This window comes from Lepisma saccharinum, chromosome 15, assembly GCF_977018435.1.
Source record: "Lepisma saccharinum chromosome 15, izLepSacc3.1, whole genome shotgun sequence".
NCBI classification, from domain to species: Eukaryota; Metazoa; Arthropoda; class Insecta; order Zygentoma; family Lepismatidae; genus Lepisma; species Lepisma saccharinum.
The window spans coordinates 30220939-30239732 of record NC_139243.1 but is presented as its reverse complement, the minus strand read 5'-3'; the positions used below and the strand labels follow the sequence as shown (position 1 = coordinate 30239732).

General features: G+C 38.2%; 1 protein-coding gene across 2 annotated transcripts in view; it reads left to right on the top strand.

The window, feature by feature from the left end:
* Positions 1-18794, top strand: part of LOC145999657 (ubiquitin domain-containing protein UBFD1-like) — a 47850-nt gene that overhangs the window by 19364 nt on the left and 9692 nt on the right. For both annotated transcript variants that reach the window (XM_083136787.1, XM_083136788.1), the window contains exons 3-5: positions 3468-3619; positions 7977-8102; positions 11530-11718. In XM_083136787.1, coding sequence (XP_082992913.1) covers positions 3468-3619; positions 7977-8102; positions 11530-11718 — 467 coding nt within the window. The remainder of the gene's footprint in view (positions 1-3467; positions 3620-7976; positions 8103-11529; positions 11719-18794) is intronic.

Below are 18794 nucleotides of genomic sequence, written 5' to 3'. Positions count from 1 at the left end.
CACTATATTTATTCTCTTTGCTTTGTGCAATGACTTCAACAATTGAGACAAAATGCCCAACAAGCTGCACCAGCATATATACAAATTCAGTTCGTAAAAACACGTAGGATACAAATAGTTATGGACAAGTTGCAGAGCAATACCTGTGCATTCCACTGTACACATAATCTTTCAAGTAGTTTCACTTTCGTTATTGTTAGATGTTAGGGATGAACTGACATGAAATTTTTATCATTACCAATTTTTTACTTTTCTACCAATATAAAATATACTGATAGTCTACTGCTTTGATACAAAATTACAACCCATGAAGAATTTGAATGGTTCTTTCACGTCCTGCCAACCGCTGTGGTGGATTGGTTAGCACATTACACTATGATGCCAGAGATCACAGGTTCAAATCCAAGTGTGGGTATGGGTGCATTTTGTGAGTGTTAGCATGTATGGGGTGACCCTGTCTTCAGACACCCAAATATCAGCTTCCCTTCCATGTAGTACACCCTGGACTGCATTTGGCAGACTAGTGAAGCTCTGATATCTGGAGTCATGACCAGTATATTCCTCTGTGGGCGTCATCCATGTTTGTGATTGCCGTGTCATACTTTTCGTCTTATGACCAATCATCCTCATCTTTGCAATTAGCCAAAAGTGGCAGAAAGGCGAACAAAAATGAACAAAATGTTTTACCTCAACTAATGTTACAATGAGGGTTTGATTCAAAAAAAGGAACTGTATTTCTTCTTGGTTGCACGCCGGTTGTTACTCTCACTTACACTTTCCACTCATCTCCATACTGATTAAGCCAGCTTTGTGGCAGAGCATGTTAAGTGGTCGACTTTTTACTTCGCCGCCAAAGTTCTTGCTTCATGTCTCGGCCTGGGCATTGGTTGTTCTTTGTAAACATCCTCTTATGAATTTCATGTAATCATCACTCATCTTTGCCATTATGATTAGCCGAAATTAGCAGGAAATGATTTTATATAGCAAAAATACAAATACATTCTGATTTAAATATAAATAAAGGAACTGTTGTTATTATTATTAGCAGTTCAGACATGTTCCTTTCATAATATCATTATACGTGGAGCAACTGACGATCACTGGTGTATGTGTGTGGTTACTATTTTGTTTTAATTTCCATTGTTTGTGTTCACCTTCATAATCAATTTTTAAAAGAAAAAAGGAAATGCTACACACTTCTCTCCAAATAAATATGTTGTACCAACTTAACACTCTTCAATTACCTGAGTACCATACGGATCAGGAGAGGGTTTTTCTGTTGTCTGTCCATACTCAGCTCTGAGAGCTTATCCATGGTGCAAGTAACGTAATTAGCACCCTGCTTCAATTACCTGTAGCCTTCTACATTTTCTCCCATTGATGAGAACCTGCCTGATAAAACCCATCCCTGAAATTTAACCAATGTCTCCTGTATAGTACACAGGAAAATTATTTCCCAGCACATGGCATTGTAGATTCATTGGCAATTTACAGTTAATGTTGGTTTTGAAGTTCTACCAAGAAAAGAAAGTCCTTGGCCTACTCACTTGTGGACAGTTCTTAGTTTACTCATGTTGCAGTCACCACAGATGATAATATTCCCCTTTGCTTGTGCCTGAATGCCAATGTGTTGCATAGTTATAGCTTCTCTCCCTTGCTTCATCACCATAAAATTCAATGATACATCTGCTTTTGGCCTGTACAGTTTTCTCCTTCGTAATAATGAAAACACTTGACACTATTTGGTCTAGGAATTAATTTGTTCGGTTGTTACGCACACATTGAAGCTGTAGTTCAAACACAAAATACATAAATACCTTAAGAAAAATATTGTCAATCGCGAGCCACCACTTTCGCCCATCTGTCAGGCAAGTTATGGATTCCGTGGCGAAAGAAGTCCTCATCCTTTGAAGCTATCCAGTCAGAGACCGATTTTTCGATATCTTCTGAAGAAGTGAACCGCTGTCCAATCAAATCGTTATTCATGCAATCGAACAAGTAGTAGTCCGAAGGAGCAACGTCTGGTGAATATGGCGGGTGGGGTAAAACTTCCCATCCGACATTTTCTAAATAGGTTTTGACCGGTTTTGCGACATGTGGGCGAGCGTTATCATGTTGAAAAATAAGTTTATCATGTCTGTTCTCCCATTCTGGTTGTTTCCTGGCCAGAGCTTGCTTCAAACACATTAATTGTCGTCGATAACGTTCTCCATTAATAGTTTCACCCGGTTGCAGCAGCTCATAGTACACCACACCTTTCATATCCCACCATATGCACAGCATAACCTTTGCACAGTGAATATCTCGTTTCGGTTGTGATGGACCTGGTTCACCTGGCTTCACCCAGGCCTTTTTTAGTTTCGGGTTCTCGTAATGGATCCACTTCTCATTGCCAGTAACAATGTGATGCAAAAACCCCTTTCTTTTCTGTCTTTGAAGCAGCAATTCGCAAATGGTTTTTCGTCTTTCAACGTCTCTTGTCTTTCAATTCATGTGGAACCCAATGTGACATCTTTTGAATCATTCCCATGGCTTTGAGGCGTTTGGAAACTGTTGTTTGATCAACGCCTAATGCTTCTGCAAGTTCTTCCTGCGTTTGACACGAATCCTGATCAAGCAATGCTCTCAATTCTTCGTCTTCAAATTTTTTTGGCTGTCCAGGTCGCTCTTGGTCTTCCAGGCCGAAATCACCACTTCTAAACCGTGCAAACCACTTCTGACACGTTCGCTCAGCTAGCGCATGGTCACCATACACTTCCACCAAAATACGATGACTTTCCATAGCACTTTTCTGCATGTTAAAGTATGAACTGTGCCATGTTCAGTTGACTACAAAATGCTGCTGTTGATGCGTCAATCAACTGCCCTATACTACGAACGATGCGCGCTGACAGGAGTTTTCAACGCATATGTGGCTACACGGAACTGTGGGACGATACGCTCGTTACGCCATCTCTTGTCCAGGCGCACAAATTAATTCCTAGACCAAATAGTTTTTCTTGTATGTACGCATTGCTTGCATTATTTTCTTGTAGTTTACGGTTATTACAAGCATAAAACAGTTTTTCGTTGTGACGTTTCAGTAGAACACACGTTCCCTTCATCAGACATTTATTTATATTTTGACTAAAGATACAGTTATAACAATGGTTAACAATTTTTTAAACAAAAAGAATCCATTATATAATGGATGTTAGGTTGCTATATTACAACAATGTAACATTCACATAATACATTTTCTCTCTGTCTGTGTGGGTGTGTTAAAGCACAATATGAAATTACAATTTACTTGAAGCAAAGTCTAAAAGTGTGTAAAAACAGTAACATATCCGACATGTGAAAAAATTGTAAAACATATTGTGAATGTTACATTATTATACTTAGTAAGAGTCAATTATGTACTTGATATACAAATAATGAAAATATATTTAATACACAATTACATGAAGTTTGTTTCTCTTTCACAGGAGTACCACAATCGATGCAAAAAGTAATGATAAAAGGTTTAGCAAAAGATGAACGCACACTACGCGAATTAGGAGTTCTGAAAGGTGCAAAAGTTATGTTAGTCGGTTCCAAGCTGGATGATATTTTGGCTGTATCAACACCTTCTCCACAAGTAAGTGTTGCTTCTCATTTACTCATCATGTTGAACCATCGTGTGGGTGGTGGCAGGACATAACAAAAATGAAAAAGACTCCCATGTTCCATTCACCTTACTTGATCCATATATCTTCTGTAGTATATTTAATTTAATCCTCAGTGAGTTTTTACAAGTTTCTGAATTGTAAGTAATCACTTGCCCTATTAAAGTTTTTTTTTTACAAACACACTATATGTACAGTTTTTGAAGTTGCACTAATTAGTTGAGGTTTCAGCATGCTTAAGGTAACTGAGTACATATTATTTCCTTTTAATAAAATCTCCCCTTGTATCCCCCCCCCCCCATATGTTTTTGTCTACACTCAGATTCTGTTGCTGCTTTATACAGGGTATCTACCAGTCTGAAAATCATGGAAATATCAGGGATTTTTTTTTGTGTTTCTGGAAAAATCAAAATTCTTTGAAGTAGTGGACTAAAATTAGGTTTTGAACAAAAAAATAATAAAATAAGTGAGAAATTTGTAATTGGTTTGGTACAAGCAGTTCTTCATTTTGATATCCTCAGTATTACTGATGGTTACATAGAAGTTGTATGTTAATTAGGGAAGGAAAAATGGTCATCAGGGTGTCTTACCAGTTAAGAGGAAGTAAAGAAATCAAAAAGTAGGCCAAGAAAGTCAATAAAAAGTCAAGAAATTATACTTCTGGTCAAGAATTTTTTACATCACAATGACTTCTTGATTTCTTACGTGAAATTTAAAAGATTTCGTAATTCCGCGTTGCACAATTTAATGGTTCAATCCTATCAATTTCGAAGATCCACTGTCTTCATTCACAAAAGGAACCACCATGAATTCTTGATTTCGTTTATTTTACTTCACTTTTTTGCCCTTTTGGCTATGAGGATGATAGTGGTAAGATAAGATGGATGAAGGGACAATCACAAGTATATAGGGATGACAACATAAGCCCCACATAAGATTATACTGGCTGTGAGACCAGACGCCAGAGCCCCGCTAGTCTGCCAAATGCACTCCAGGATGCATTAATGTTAAATACAGCTTGAGTTTTCATCTTAACTGGCCTTTTGGTAATGGGTTTTCATTAAATATACAAGGGTTGGAACTTAAATAGTGGCAACACTGCTGTGGAGACACTATGCAATGGAATGTAGTAGTGGCGCTGATAGCACACGTTGTTGACATACCTACCTTACCTCCTAGCAAATGGACTCACCCGTCCCACGTCACAGGCAGGCGCATAAGCGAGGGAAACAGTCACTTGTGAGCAAGCGGTCTAATGTGAAGGTCACTATGTTTTCCAAACAGGAACAACGGAGTTGGATCAAGATTGAATGCGCCAGAGGTCGTACAGCACGACAGTGTCATCAAGGGCTTCAAGAGGCGTGCGGGGAATCGGCATTGCCGTACAGAACAGTGGCACGGTGGGTAAAAGCCTTCAACGAAAGTCGGCAAACTGTGGCAGACATGCATCGGGCAGGTCGTCCTAGGGTCTCTGAAGAAGAAGTGCAAGCTGTTGCCGCGTTAGTGGACAGTGATCGAAGCATGACGATTCGTGAGCTCGCCCACGAAACCGGATTAGCGCATACGAGTGTGCTTTACATCCTGAAGGAACGCCTGGGCATGCGCAAAATCACGATGGGTTCCGCATGAGTTGATGGAAATTCAGAAATGGATGCGTTACGACGCTACTCAGACGCACTTGGAGCGCTATGAGCTGGAAGGTGAGGCTTTCTTACACTGTATCGTAACACTTGATGAGACATGGGCCAGATCTTACGAGCCAACACTGAAACGCCAATCCAACGAATGGCGTCATTATGGGTCGTCGCGAAAGTCGAAAGTGCATCAGAGCCCCAGTGTGGTGAAAGTTATGGTGATTCTCGTGTACGACTGTGATGGTGTTATCCTAACGCATTACGTTCCTCCACGGCAGACTGTCAATGCCCAGTATTACTGTTCATTTTTGGAGCATCAACTGCGACCAGCTTTGTGAAAGAAGCGGTGACACTTTCTGCGCAACCCACCCATCATTTTGCACGACAATGCACGGGCGCATACAGCGCAAGCTGTGGCTGTTCTGTTCGGTCGATGGGACTGGGAAGTACTGTACCATCCACCATACTCCCCGGACTTAAGTCCTTGTGACTTTGATTTGATTCCGAAGATGAAGGAACCACTTCGTGGCATTCGCTTCAGAACTGTTCCAGAGATTCAACAGGCAGTAGACCGCTCCATTCGCACCATCAACAGAACAGACTCTGCTAATGGTATACTACGCCTTCCACATCGCTGGCAACAGGTTCTACACAACGCTGGTGACTACTTTGAAGGACAGTAACAGGTACAAACATGTAACTCTTGTGTATCGGTTGTGAATAAATAGTTGCCACTATTTAAGTTCCAACCCTCGTATATTTATTTTCTTAATTGCTAATTTTCCAAATTTACGTAAGTAGGAGTCAAATAAGTAAAGATTAAGAAAAACGAAAACAAAAGGTCAAGAATTTTGGATTTGTTATTTTGATAGACACCCTGTTCGTGTTTTGAACTATCTTGATGTAGAAATCTACTAAAGTAAATGGATACTGAAATTTACAACTTTCTTTCTCCAATTGTTGGGTTGTGTTTGGTGTACCACCATTGATACCCCTATCGACCAATTTCTGTTCAGTTTCTCTTCTTGTATTACTTTTACATCTGTAGTGAATATTCTAAAGAATTTGGTTAAGTGGGCGTCTAATTATGGCATTTAGATAATTCAGATATCCAGATAGTACAGATTTGATAAAGAATTTGTTGAAAATCCATAATGTGAAATACGAACATGACGAATCAATCTGGATATCAGATATCCAGATAATCTGAATATCTGAACAATATCCAGACATTTGGAATCCAGATAGAAAATTATTCGATATCCGGATTAGGGATGTCCCTAATTTACACCTTGTGGCATTTTTACAGACTTCGCACTACACTTGGATTCCAGAACAGTACAAGTCTTTGGTACTTGCTGATACTAACATCACTAGTTAGTATCCACTAGTGATGGGCTGATATGAGATTTTGGCTGATACCTATAAAGTACTGATATAAACTTTACCGATCCGATGTAAAATTCCAAATGGTCCTTGAAGTCGCACAGAGCAAGAGCTCATGAATATGGCAGGTCATTCTGTTTCTGGTTAAAAATTGTTTCACAGTCAAGGCTTTGTGCGCTGGCATGTTGTCGTGGTGAAGCCACCACTCCCCACTTTGCCACAACTCATCTCACCCTGCATCACGCAAAGGTTTCAGACAAATCAACAAGTTCGTCAATTGTCTTGCGACAGTCTTTTAAGATCAGTTCATGAATTCTCACTCGAGGGTCGCCCTGAGTAAGGTTGGTCTGCAAGTGACAATTCAGCATTCCTGAAGTGGGAAAACCACTTGTAAACTTGTATTTTCCCCAGAGCAGCTTACAAGGAAGCTGTTTCAAGCATTACAACTGTTTCCCCTGCCGTTTTCCCCAACAGAAAACAGAATTTCACAGCCGCAAGTTGTTGAAACTATTCAGCCATCATAAAAATCGACAAATATGCAATAGGCGCGTAAGGCTCGCTGGACGTTTGGCAGCTGAAGGGCCAAATTTTTTCAAATTTTCCTCTCCATTTCAAAAACCTCTTTGATATTCCAAAATATGAAAAATTACATACGCTGATAATTATTTCTAGAGCATTGACATGTATTTTTGTGTAGTTTGCTTTCGCTGGTATCTAGATATTCTCAAAAGTTTTGAGATTACATAAGTATATTAAACTTTTGATAATATCTAGATAACAGCGAAAGCAAACTACACAAGAATTCATGTCAATGCTTTAGAAGGAATTCTCAGCGCATGTAATTTTTCATATTTTGGAATATCAAAGAGGTGTTTCGAATGGAGAACAAAATTTGAACAAATCGCCCTTTCGACAGCCATAGGTCCAGTCGAGCCTTAACAAAAAAATTTACTACGTGGCGCCACAACTTTACTCAATGACACTGGTAGGCAGACTGATGGAGAAGGGCAAGAGGCATCTAGCGCCATAAGCATGTACTGCAAGAGGCCTGCACAACAGAGAAAGATTCCAGTTTCTTTTTGGTCCCCCCTCGTATTCTGATCAATATTGGCTAAACCCTACTGCAAATATCTCGCTACAAGATAACTTTCCAATTAGTAATTGGTCTGTTGTTCTCTGTGGGTGGAAGACACCTCTCCTCTAGTACTATTCATTAAGTAGTGAACAGATGTCTTCAATTCTAATACCAAATGCACAAATTTGAAATTGTGTTGTGTTATCTTATGATGTTTTATGTATTTTCTTCCAGGACTTACAAGATGATAAAGCGAGTACATCAACAAGTAAAGAACCATTTTCTAAGCAGAAGATTCATAAAAAAATATTAGATAAGGGAATACCTGAAGATGCGATGCCTGGTATAAAGAATGCAAAGGTATGTGGTAATGTAAACAGTGTAGGGAGTTATTTCCAAGCTCTGTCTTTAAATGAACATTTCAGTGCTAGAAGTAAACGCCACTTCCCAGCGCCGTCTCTTGTGTTGTGTACAGCCAAGACCCTCGCAAACCAGCTTCCACAGAAATTTTGACATTATCATAATAACGACCGGCGAAAAAAAAATTTTGAAGTTTGGGTTCAGGGACTTTTCGATCACCCGTTATAACCACTGTGTTAAGCTGGCTTTAGACTAAACCATTTCCTTTAACATTTTTGCTAGCATGAATGCTTTGTAAATGCTTCCAAAAATCTTATGCAGATAGTACTTTGCACAAAAGCATTTCATGGAACATTTCGGATAGCTGTTGAGATTACAATGTACAATACATATAGCACGAAAGGCACATCGAGTTACACCGTCTATGCTGTGTGCACGGTGTTTACAGTTGAAAAAGCTAAAATATTCTTCCATGCGTGTACAATAAACATTGTAAAGTATGTATTTAATCAACGCCATTCTTCTCTACCTAAAACCATTTAATCTGAAGCGATATTCCTCTCGGTTGAATAGTTATCGTTGTTTAAAAGTGTGAAGTGATAACGTTGTTTACATCTCACGCGACCGCCATTACATTTCCACTCGTGACCACGAGGTCGCTTCTGATTGGTTATGCTATGAAAAATGCTACGGAAATAGAGAAATGCCATAAGATTTCTCATTTTACACGGTAGCTTTTTGGTCATGGCATAAATGTTAAGAAAAATGTTTTCGTCTAAAGCATGCTTTAGTTTCCGTAGCATCCCATGAAGCTTGACCCATTCACAAACTTGTGTAATGCTAGAATTCTTTCTTTTCCCCAAGTATTGGAGTATAAGACGCACCCTGTTTTTCAGACCTATTTTTAAAGAAAAAAGAAAGTGTGTCTTATACGCCATCAAATACGGCAATTTTTTCATTTTGGTACTTTTAGTAATTTACGAGCAACATATACATGCATTACTTGATTAATTGTATGTTCAAAATTCAATCAATTCATCACTAACAATTCTTATGTATCTTTATCCTCAACACAAAAAATTTAAAATGTACACTTCACAAGGTGGTCTAATAGTGATATTTCATTTAAGATTTTGGTGCTTTAAATTGGTTAACACTAAGTATAACATTAATTAGGGCCTCCCCCATGGAGCAGTGTTAGCGTCATTGCTTTTGTAATCAAGGGGTCCCGGGTTCGATACCCAGTGGAGGCACATAGTGGTTCAGATCCTACTTTAAACTGAAAGTCCAGTCCCGATTAGCCTTACTGTGCATAAAGTGGACTTAAAATACCAAATCAATCAATCAATCAATATAACATTAATTGTGTGCAACGGTGCGAATTAGGATTTATTATGATGCACTGAATATGTCATCAAATGCTACCATTTACTTTGTCTCAATTTAAATTTAATTACGATATTTTCGCTGTTGTGCAGTTTTGAAGGATTGCTCAACAAAAAGGTTAATTTAAACTGCAACTTTATGATTATAGTACCTAGACGAAGATGCATTGAACTACTGTTCAATTTCGTCACAGTATTACATCGAATCACTTCCATCACTGATCAAACATCACTGTATACATTCAATGGATTACGTACCTTACAAAACATGTGTACGCTAACAATTTGTAGATTCTAGAGTTTATTTATAGTTTCTATACATCCCCAGCAATGTACATTCTATCTCTGAACCATTTCCATCTTAGCCAATGCACATATAGTCAAAGAAAATGCAAATGGCAGTTGATGGTCGCCACTCCAAACAGCACACAGCGAAGCTTCCTGCAACTTTAGTTCGTGTGAAACAACATAGTATTTGCAGCTTTCAAGCTGTCTGGTCGTCAACAAGCGATGCACTGTCTGTGAATGAGTTTAGGTCCAGATCCGATTAGCCTTACTGTGCATAAAGTGGACTTAGAACAACAAATCAACAACAAATTTCAACAACTGGCTAGAGAATCATGGTATCTGTTACCAATTTCATCTTTGCTCTTGGTTAGGCAACCTAGCAGGTACAGTTGAATTCCATGCTGAACCTGATTTTGATGTGTGCTGCTGTGTAAATTTGAAATTACCAGTGTTGTGTATGTTTCATATTTCCTTGACGCCATATATATATATATAAAATCTCTGTCTGTCTACCTGTCTGTCTGTCTGTCTCTACACCTCTATCTATCTTGTCTTTGTGTCTCTTTGTTGAAGTCTATCTCTCTTCTTTTGTCCCACTCTGTTTTTCTCCCTACATAGTGGTTTGGATTCCAGTTTAAACTGTAGGCCCAGTCCCTATTAGCCTTACTATGCATAAAGTGGACTTAAACACAAACTCAATCAATCAATCTTTTTCTCCCTTTCTGATGTGTGTCTCTCTCTCTCTCTCTCTCTCTCTCTCTCTCTCTCTCTCGCTCTCTCTCGCTCCCTCCCTCCCTCCCCCTCACCCACCCACCCACCTTCTCTATCCCTTCCTTTCAATATCTTCTTTCTCATTATTTTCTTTACCTCTGTCTCTATATAAATATATCTCTCGATTTCCTTTTCTCTCTCTCTATTTTACTTCTATATCTCTCTCTCGTTTTCCTTTAAGCCTGCCTCACTTGCCCTTCCCCCTCTCTCCCCTCTCTCTCTCACTGTGTGTGTGTGTGTGTGTAGATAGATATACATAATTCATTAGAACCACGGTAGCTCAGTCATTAGGGTGTCTGTTCAAGCGGCTCCTGCACCCACTCAGCATCACATATAGTGGGTACCTGGAGGAAACTCTGAGGGTAAAGGTGGCCACATCACCCCCACCTTTGGCCGTGATCAAGAAAGTATGGCCCCTAACTCCACACCCACCTATATGCCTTCATGGCATGGTGCAAAGCACAGGGGAGCATTTTACTTACATAATAAGCTATTGATGGAACATACAATTTGGTATCTCTGTGTGTAGCCTGGGATTTAGTTTACAATTTACCACATTGCAATTATTTTTCTCATGCCCTAGTTTTCTTAGTAAATTTCAGAATATGTAGTTTCTTTTTGGAGGGTTAAACCCCTTGGAATCATCATGTTACGTACTGGTTTTATAGGAGTTTGAGTTTTTGTTTAAAGTCCACTTTATGCACAGAAAGGCTAATTGAGATGGGACCTACATTTTAAAGTGAGATCCGAACCACTATGTGCCTCCATCGGGTATCGAACCCGGGACCCCTTGATTACAAAGCGACAGTGTTACCACTACACCATCGGTGAGACCCTACTGGTTTTAAGTTTTCAGTGAAATTCAAAAGAATAGAAATGTGCACAAGTACAAAACTGTAGCTAATTTTGTTAATGGTGTTACTTTAATGTAATAGTTTGTGTTTTTGTTGCTGTAGAGTATAACTGGATCTATATATTTGCAGGATGCATTACCTCAACATCCGGTGTCTGGAATGTTGAATAAGTCTGGAGGGAAAGTAAGACTGACCTTCAAATTGGAACAAGATCAACTGTGGATAGGTACCAAAGAGAGGACAGACAAAATTCCAATGAACACGATCAAGAGTGTCGTCAGCGAACCAATAGAAGGCCATGAGGAGTATCACATTATGGTGAGCACCTGCTGGTGTAGTATTCTGTAGTTGTACTCTGTGTAGTTGTATAGTATGTATAGTTCTTAGCGGACTGAAGCCATGCTCTTGACTGCAGGATTGCTCTCAGGTACCCATTATATTAGAGGCCTGGTGAACCTTAGTGTCACTTCAATGCAGGGTTATTGTTGAAAGATTCCACTTGAGATTATCAACCCTGGGAATTGAACCTGTGTCTCCTGCATTACAGTTAGACACCTTACTGACTGGGCAACCATAGCTCAACTATAGATTGGAAAAAAATATGCAAGGTCTGTCCAAAAAGAAACCCATATTTTGAAATATTATGCCAATCTATCAATACTCACTACTCTACTGCTGGCACAGAGTTTCTTTAGAATTAATTCAATCCTGACATCACTCTCAGTTGTTTCAATTCCAGTCTGCAAATGTTGCAGCGAGGTAGTGTGCCATAAGGTGAAGTTCCCTGTGCATATATCACTGTGTTATGACAGGGTGGCTACTCACCGGGAATTCCTTGAATTCCAGGAATTATGCGTGAATTATTGGCTCCAGGAATTATACGTGAATACTACTTGAATTTTGCTCCATAGACGTGAAAAATTACAACTTTTTCTAATCCAAATCCAAAATTTTCTTAGTCGTATCAAGTTTATAACCATAGCTAGGAGGCGGCGGGAGTCGGCCCTGGGCGCCGAACTATCTAAATGAAAAATGTTGTAAAATTGATTGATTGCTTTGTGGTTTTAAGTCCACTTTATGCACAGAAAGGCTAATCGGGACTGGACCTACAGTTTGAAGTGGGATCCGAACTACTGTGCCATGTGGGAAAAAAATAATTGAAATTGCTTTTTCAAACACAAATGCTTTAGCACCAACTTCTACCCCCTTTTTTGCATAATTTACGAGGGTAATAACGTCTTTGATACTACTACTACTACTACTAAAAATAATAACAAGAACAATGTTGGTCCCGGCAGGTTCGAATCCTTGCTTGGGCATGGATGTTTGTGACTGTCTATTCATCAATTTCATCATATCACTCATCCCCATCTTCGCAAATCAATAATAATAATAATAATAATGTTATACTATTATCATTAACACTATTATTATTAGTATTAGTACATTTATCCTGGCACTTTCTCCCCACCTGCTCAGACAAAAATTCGTGGTTGCGCCTCTGATTGTAAATAGAAACTCAGCACCTTAAATTAAATATTTTAATTATATTACGTATACCGTTTAATTGAATTATTAGCATGGACAAGGCTGGAATAAATTTGACCTTAGATTACCCAAGCTGGGAATCGAACCTAGGTTTCCCACATGGGAGTCAGACACCGTACCGACTAGACCATCACTGTAGTATTCCATGCTTGTGGCAATTTTTCGATTGAAGATTCTTGAACAACTTCCTCTGTGCAATTTTGTTTGAAATTGGGTAAGGTGTTTACCGAAACTGAAAATATTGCAAAAAGCTTATGTGAAGAGGCCAAATATCAATTTGAGGCAATGCCAAATCTGAGCAGCTCAAACATAATCTGATGACACTCATATTTAGAAAGCTATGGTGCAGGGGAATCGTGAGTTCACTTCCGATGAAATAACAGAAGTAGTAGGCCTAAGTAAAAGTTGATGCCGTAAGATTTTGATGGAAAAATATACATTTGGTTATCATCAAATTTGTTCCATGTTTGCTGGCAGATGAAGGATAAACATGTGGTAAGATTAGTCATGATCTTTTGGATCGGTCAAATGAGGCTGATAGCTTTTGATTTGCCACCTGCTGGCTTCTCTCTGTTTCCAAGGTTGAAATCCACCCCAAAAGATGGATTAGAGGCTACTAGGCATTGATTTTCTGTGTGAGAGTCCATTCATCAGTTTCATCACTCATCTTCGTTGTTGCGATTAGTCAAAAGTGGCAGAAATACAAAATAAATAAATCAATCAACACATACGAGGTATGTTAAAAAAGAGACCGAAATTTAGCTATTCTTGCTTTATTGCTCAGATACACACTTTCAACTGCTATCCCCTTTAAAGTATTCCCCCCCAGCGTCAATACATCGTTTTTTCCAATTTTGGAACGCACTTTCTTCGATGGTGCGCAGTAGTCTCGTCGCATTTTCCTGAATTTCCTCGCTGGTCTGGAATCGCCATCCTTTCAAAGCGATTTTCAGTTTGGGAAAGAGAAAAAATTATGCAGTCTGGAGAATAGGGTGCATGGGGCACAACAGAAGTGCGATTTTTTACCAGATAACTTGTGACAAGGAGCAATGTGTGAGGTGGAGCATTGTCATGATGCAACATCCACGACTGATTCCCCCACAGTTCAGGTCTCTTCCTACGCACAGCATCTCTCAATCATGTTAGAATTCTCTGGTAGACTTCCTTGTTTACCATCTAACCAGGTGGTATAAATTCATGGTGCACAACGCCTTTCCAATCAAAAAACACAACCATCATCACCTTTATTTTTGACCGACTCATTCGTGCTTTCTTTGGTCAAGGATACCCTTTCCCCACCCATTGCGAAGACTGCATCTTCATTTCCACATCATATCCGTAAACCTATGTCTTATCTCCTGTGACGATATTTTTTAGAAAGTTTTCGTCTGCATTTGCAAGCAGTTCCTGACAGATTTGAACTCTATTCTGCTTTTGGTCATCTGTCAACAAACGTGGCATGAATTTTGCACTGATGCGATGCATGTCAAGTTTTTCAGTCAGGATTTTATGGCAGGATATTACACATGCCAACTTCTTCAGCAACCTCACGGACAATTAAACGACGATTTGCACGAATCAGAGTGCGAACAATGTCAACATGTTGGTCGTCTGTTGACGTTGAAGGTTGTCCAGCCCTTGAATCTTCGGCAATCTAACTCCTGCCCTCCTTAAAGCACTTAAACCAATCATTACACTGAGTTCAGCTCATACAGTAATACCTGTATGTTTATTTAAGCATTTGGAATGTTTCCGTAAAAGTTTTCTCAAGTTTTACGCAAAATTTCACACACTGTGTTGTTCCTCTAACTCCTTCATTGTTGCTTTGTCACTAATCCGACAAGCTACTTGTGTACGACCGCACTCAATCGGCTGCTACTCGATAACTAACGCATAGATCGGAACCCAGTAAAAGGCGATCTCTTACCAAGATATGCCGCTACGTGCTCACGGTAGCCGAATCACGCCATCTGCAACCGTTGGCATGCTATTAAAAAATTTTGGTCTTTTTTGAACCCACCTCATAAATCCATATCCTGGGCAAGTACCAGGATAATGGTACCAATAATAATAATTATTATTGTAGTTGTTATTATTCTTATTATAACATTTTTATTATTATTATAGTAGTAGTAGTGGTGGTTGTGTCAAAGATGTTATCATCCTTGCAAATTACGCAAAAGAGGGTTAGAAGTCTATGCTAAAGCATTTGTGTTTGAACAAACGATTTGAATTATTTGTTCAACACATTCAATTTCACATTAATAATGGAAACAAGCTCACAAACTATTTTTGAAAGACAGAAAATGCTTGATAAATGCATTCCGAACATAATTCTTTTTTTTTTTTTTTTACATTAACGTGATTTGTGATTTGATTTGCCTTATGAGTCATTCCATGCCAAATCAACACAGATATGTGCAATTTTTAACCTGACCATCTCCGATTTTCATGAAATTTGGGGAGTTGAAAATATGCACAGAACTTAGTAACTATGAACATTTTTAGTCTCGTGCGTCTTGTAATTGTTAAATTATTCAAGGTCAAAATTAGCATAAATTGCCCTTTTTGAGCCCGCTTAGCTATACTAAATGTGCTGTAACTCCGCCACTATTTTGCCTAGGAAGCTCAAATAAAGCTTGTTGTACAGGGAATTGAATAAGCTTTCCAGTGATATATAACAAGCCTACCTTTGGATAAAAATATAATTTTTTCACGTGACCTTGACTTTTGACCTTGAATATCTCAAAACATGTCATCACCAAAAATCGTGAAAAAATATATTTGGTCCCTCATACCATACTCTAAAACATATCAAAAAATCATTCTGGGACTGCAATGGGATCAGAAGATACAAAATAATATGTGTGACTATGTGACTGATAAAAGCCCCATTACATGAACTATGAAGAGTCAAATGTCCCTTAACACCCCTACAAAATGTGAAGGAGTTATCCTGGGTATAATTGGTCATAAAAGAAATAGGTTAGGCACAGGGAGATCCCTAGCCGTGCGTGTCAAGCGCAGATCCGGCATATTAGTATATTTAGTATAGCTAAGCGGGCTCAAAAAGGGCAATTTCTGCTAACTTTGACCTTGAATAATTTAACAATTACAAGATGCATGAGACTAAAAATTTTCATAGTTACTAAGTTCCATGCATAGTTTCAACTCCCCAAATTTCATGAAAATCGGAGATGGTCAGGTCAAAGGCTGTGTTGATTTCGCATTAAATGACTTATTTTACTTCACATTTTGTGCCACTTTTGGCTAATTTGCGAAGATAGGGATGAGTGATGATATGATGAAATTGATGAATGGATACTCACAAATATCCATGCTCAGGCCAGGATTCGAACCCCCTGGCATCGTAGTGCGATGTGCTAACCACTTCACCACAGGAGCCGGCATTTACATTAACGTGTATAATATTCATGCACGTTATATGTTTTACACATGTGCAACGTACAGCGACGTAAAATAAAAAATACATATGGAACATGCCAACACTAAATTGTGTATGTATTCAAAGTTTCTTTAATACTTATATACACAACATACCAAACTAACTAACTCCCTAGCCTTCTTAAACCCGAAGGTTCATGGCTGCAGCAACACAGGCCTTCCATCTTTCCCTATCTTGAGCAAGTTCTATATACTCTTTTCCATCCCTACCAATTTCCCTTAGGTCCATCTCAACGTTGTCCCTCCATCTTCGTCTTGGCCTTCCTACAGGTCTCTTACCATCAGGTTTCCCAACAAGAATCCTGTAAACTCCTCTTTCCTCTCCCATTCGTGCCACATGGCCTGCCCACCTAAGTCTTCTTGATTTAATTATTCTAATAATATCTGGACATGAATACAAATGATGTAGTTCTAAATTATGTAACCTTCTCCACTCACCTGTCTCCTCATCCCTTTTAGGTCTAAAGATTTTCCTAAGGATCTTATTTTCAAATACTCTCAATTTATGTTCCTCTTTCAATGTAAGGGACCAAGTTTCGCATCCATATAATACTACAGGTAAAATTAGTGTTTTGTATATTTTAACTTTTAGTTTCTTAGATATTAAACGAGAAGACAAAAGTTTATGAAGAGAGAAGTAACATGCATTTCCTGAATTAAGCCTACTCTTTATTTCCTCTTAATATAATTTTCATTTGTTAATATTACTCCTAAGTATTTGAATTTGGAAACTGGTTCAAACGAGTTGTTATCAATAATTAGATTTTGATTATTACCTAACACTTGGTTTCAGCCTGTAAGCATATATTTAGTTTTCTCTTTGTTAACTTCCAAACCTATCTCTTTAGCAGTTTTGAAAAATATTTTAGCATTATTCTTTATTGTATTCACATCATCCCCCAGTAAGTCTACATCATCTGCATATGCTAACAACTGAGTCACACCATTTAATTTTAGTCCTTCTTTACTTTCTTTTACCTTCCTAACAGCATATTCTAAGGCAAAATTAAAGAGAAATGGAGATAATGCATCTCCTTGTTTTAACCCATCATGAATTGTAAATTTGTCAGACATATTAATACCCACACGAATTTTACTTTCTGTTTCACTGGTGCATATTTTTATCATACTAACAAGCTTCTTAGGTATTCCAAACTCGACTAATATATTATATAATTTATCTCTTTTGACCGAATCATATGCTTTTTTGAAATCAATGAATAGCTGATGGACATTTTGATTATATTCCCACTTTTTCTCAAGTGTCTGTCTGATGTGAAAAATTTGATCTGTAGTTGATCTGTTACGTTTAAATCCACATTGATAATCACCTATAATTTCATTAGCATATGGGGTTAGCCTTGTTAAAAGAATGTTTGATAATATTTTATATGTTGTTGAGAGTAGAGAAATTCCACGGTAATTATTGCAGTTCATTTTATCACCTTTTTAAAACACAGGAACAATTATGGATTCTTTCCACTGTTGAGGGATTTCTTCTTTATTCCATATTAAACAAATCAATTTATGAATTTGACATATTAATGTATTTCCACCATATTTAATTAACTCAGCTGGTATTAAATCAATGCCAGGTGGCTTTGTTATTCTTTAGCCTTTTAATAGCATCTTTAACTTCAGTCAAGTTAGGTTCTGGAACTAAAGGTTCTGCTGTGTGGACTTCATTTACTTCTGATTTATCTCCTACATGGACATTTAAAAGACCATTAAAGTAGTTCTTCCATCTATTTAGAATTTTGCTTGGGTCAGCTAGAAAATCACCGTCTTCATCTTTTATTTTTGGATACATTGGAATCACACAACATATATTATTTAAATACATTACACAATCAATTCATCCACCTCATAATAAACCAACAGCAAAAATTATAGAAATTGTGTCTGAAATGTGCACGCTTCCTTTCCTCAAAACAATTGTTTATGCATTTAAGACAAAATCAATTAAGATAAGTTTTACTTCTATCTCTGGTAATTCGCGAGCAAGAAAATTTTTAGATCCAATTTTTTTTGGTCTGAAATCAATATTGATTTAATAGGGTGCAAATAATTAAATGGGACACCATGGCATTCTCTCTTTTCCAACTTTTCTCATCTCCATCGTTCGGCACCCGGGGATGACACCACTGCCCCCTAGCTACGGCTCTAAACTTGATAAGAGTAAGAAAATCAGATATTGTGGGCGAAGCGAGCAAGAAAATTTTCCAAAATGTATTTTTTTTACATAAAATTTGAAATTTTGGACAGTATTTGCCCCCTGCAGGTACCCTTGACCGTCAATGTTCCCCCCCCCCCAGAACTCATTAATTAAATAAATCCAAATTAATTCAGAATATTTATAAATTTTAATATACAAGGGAGAG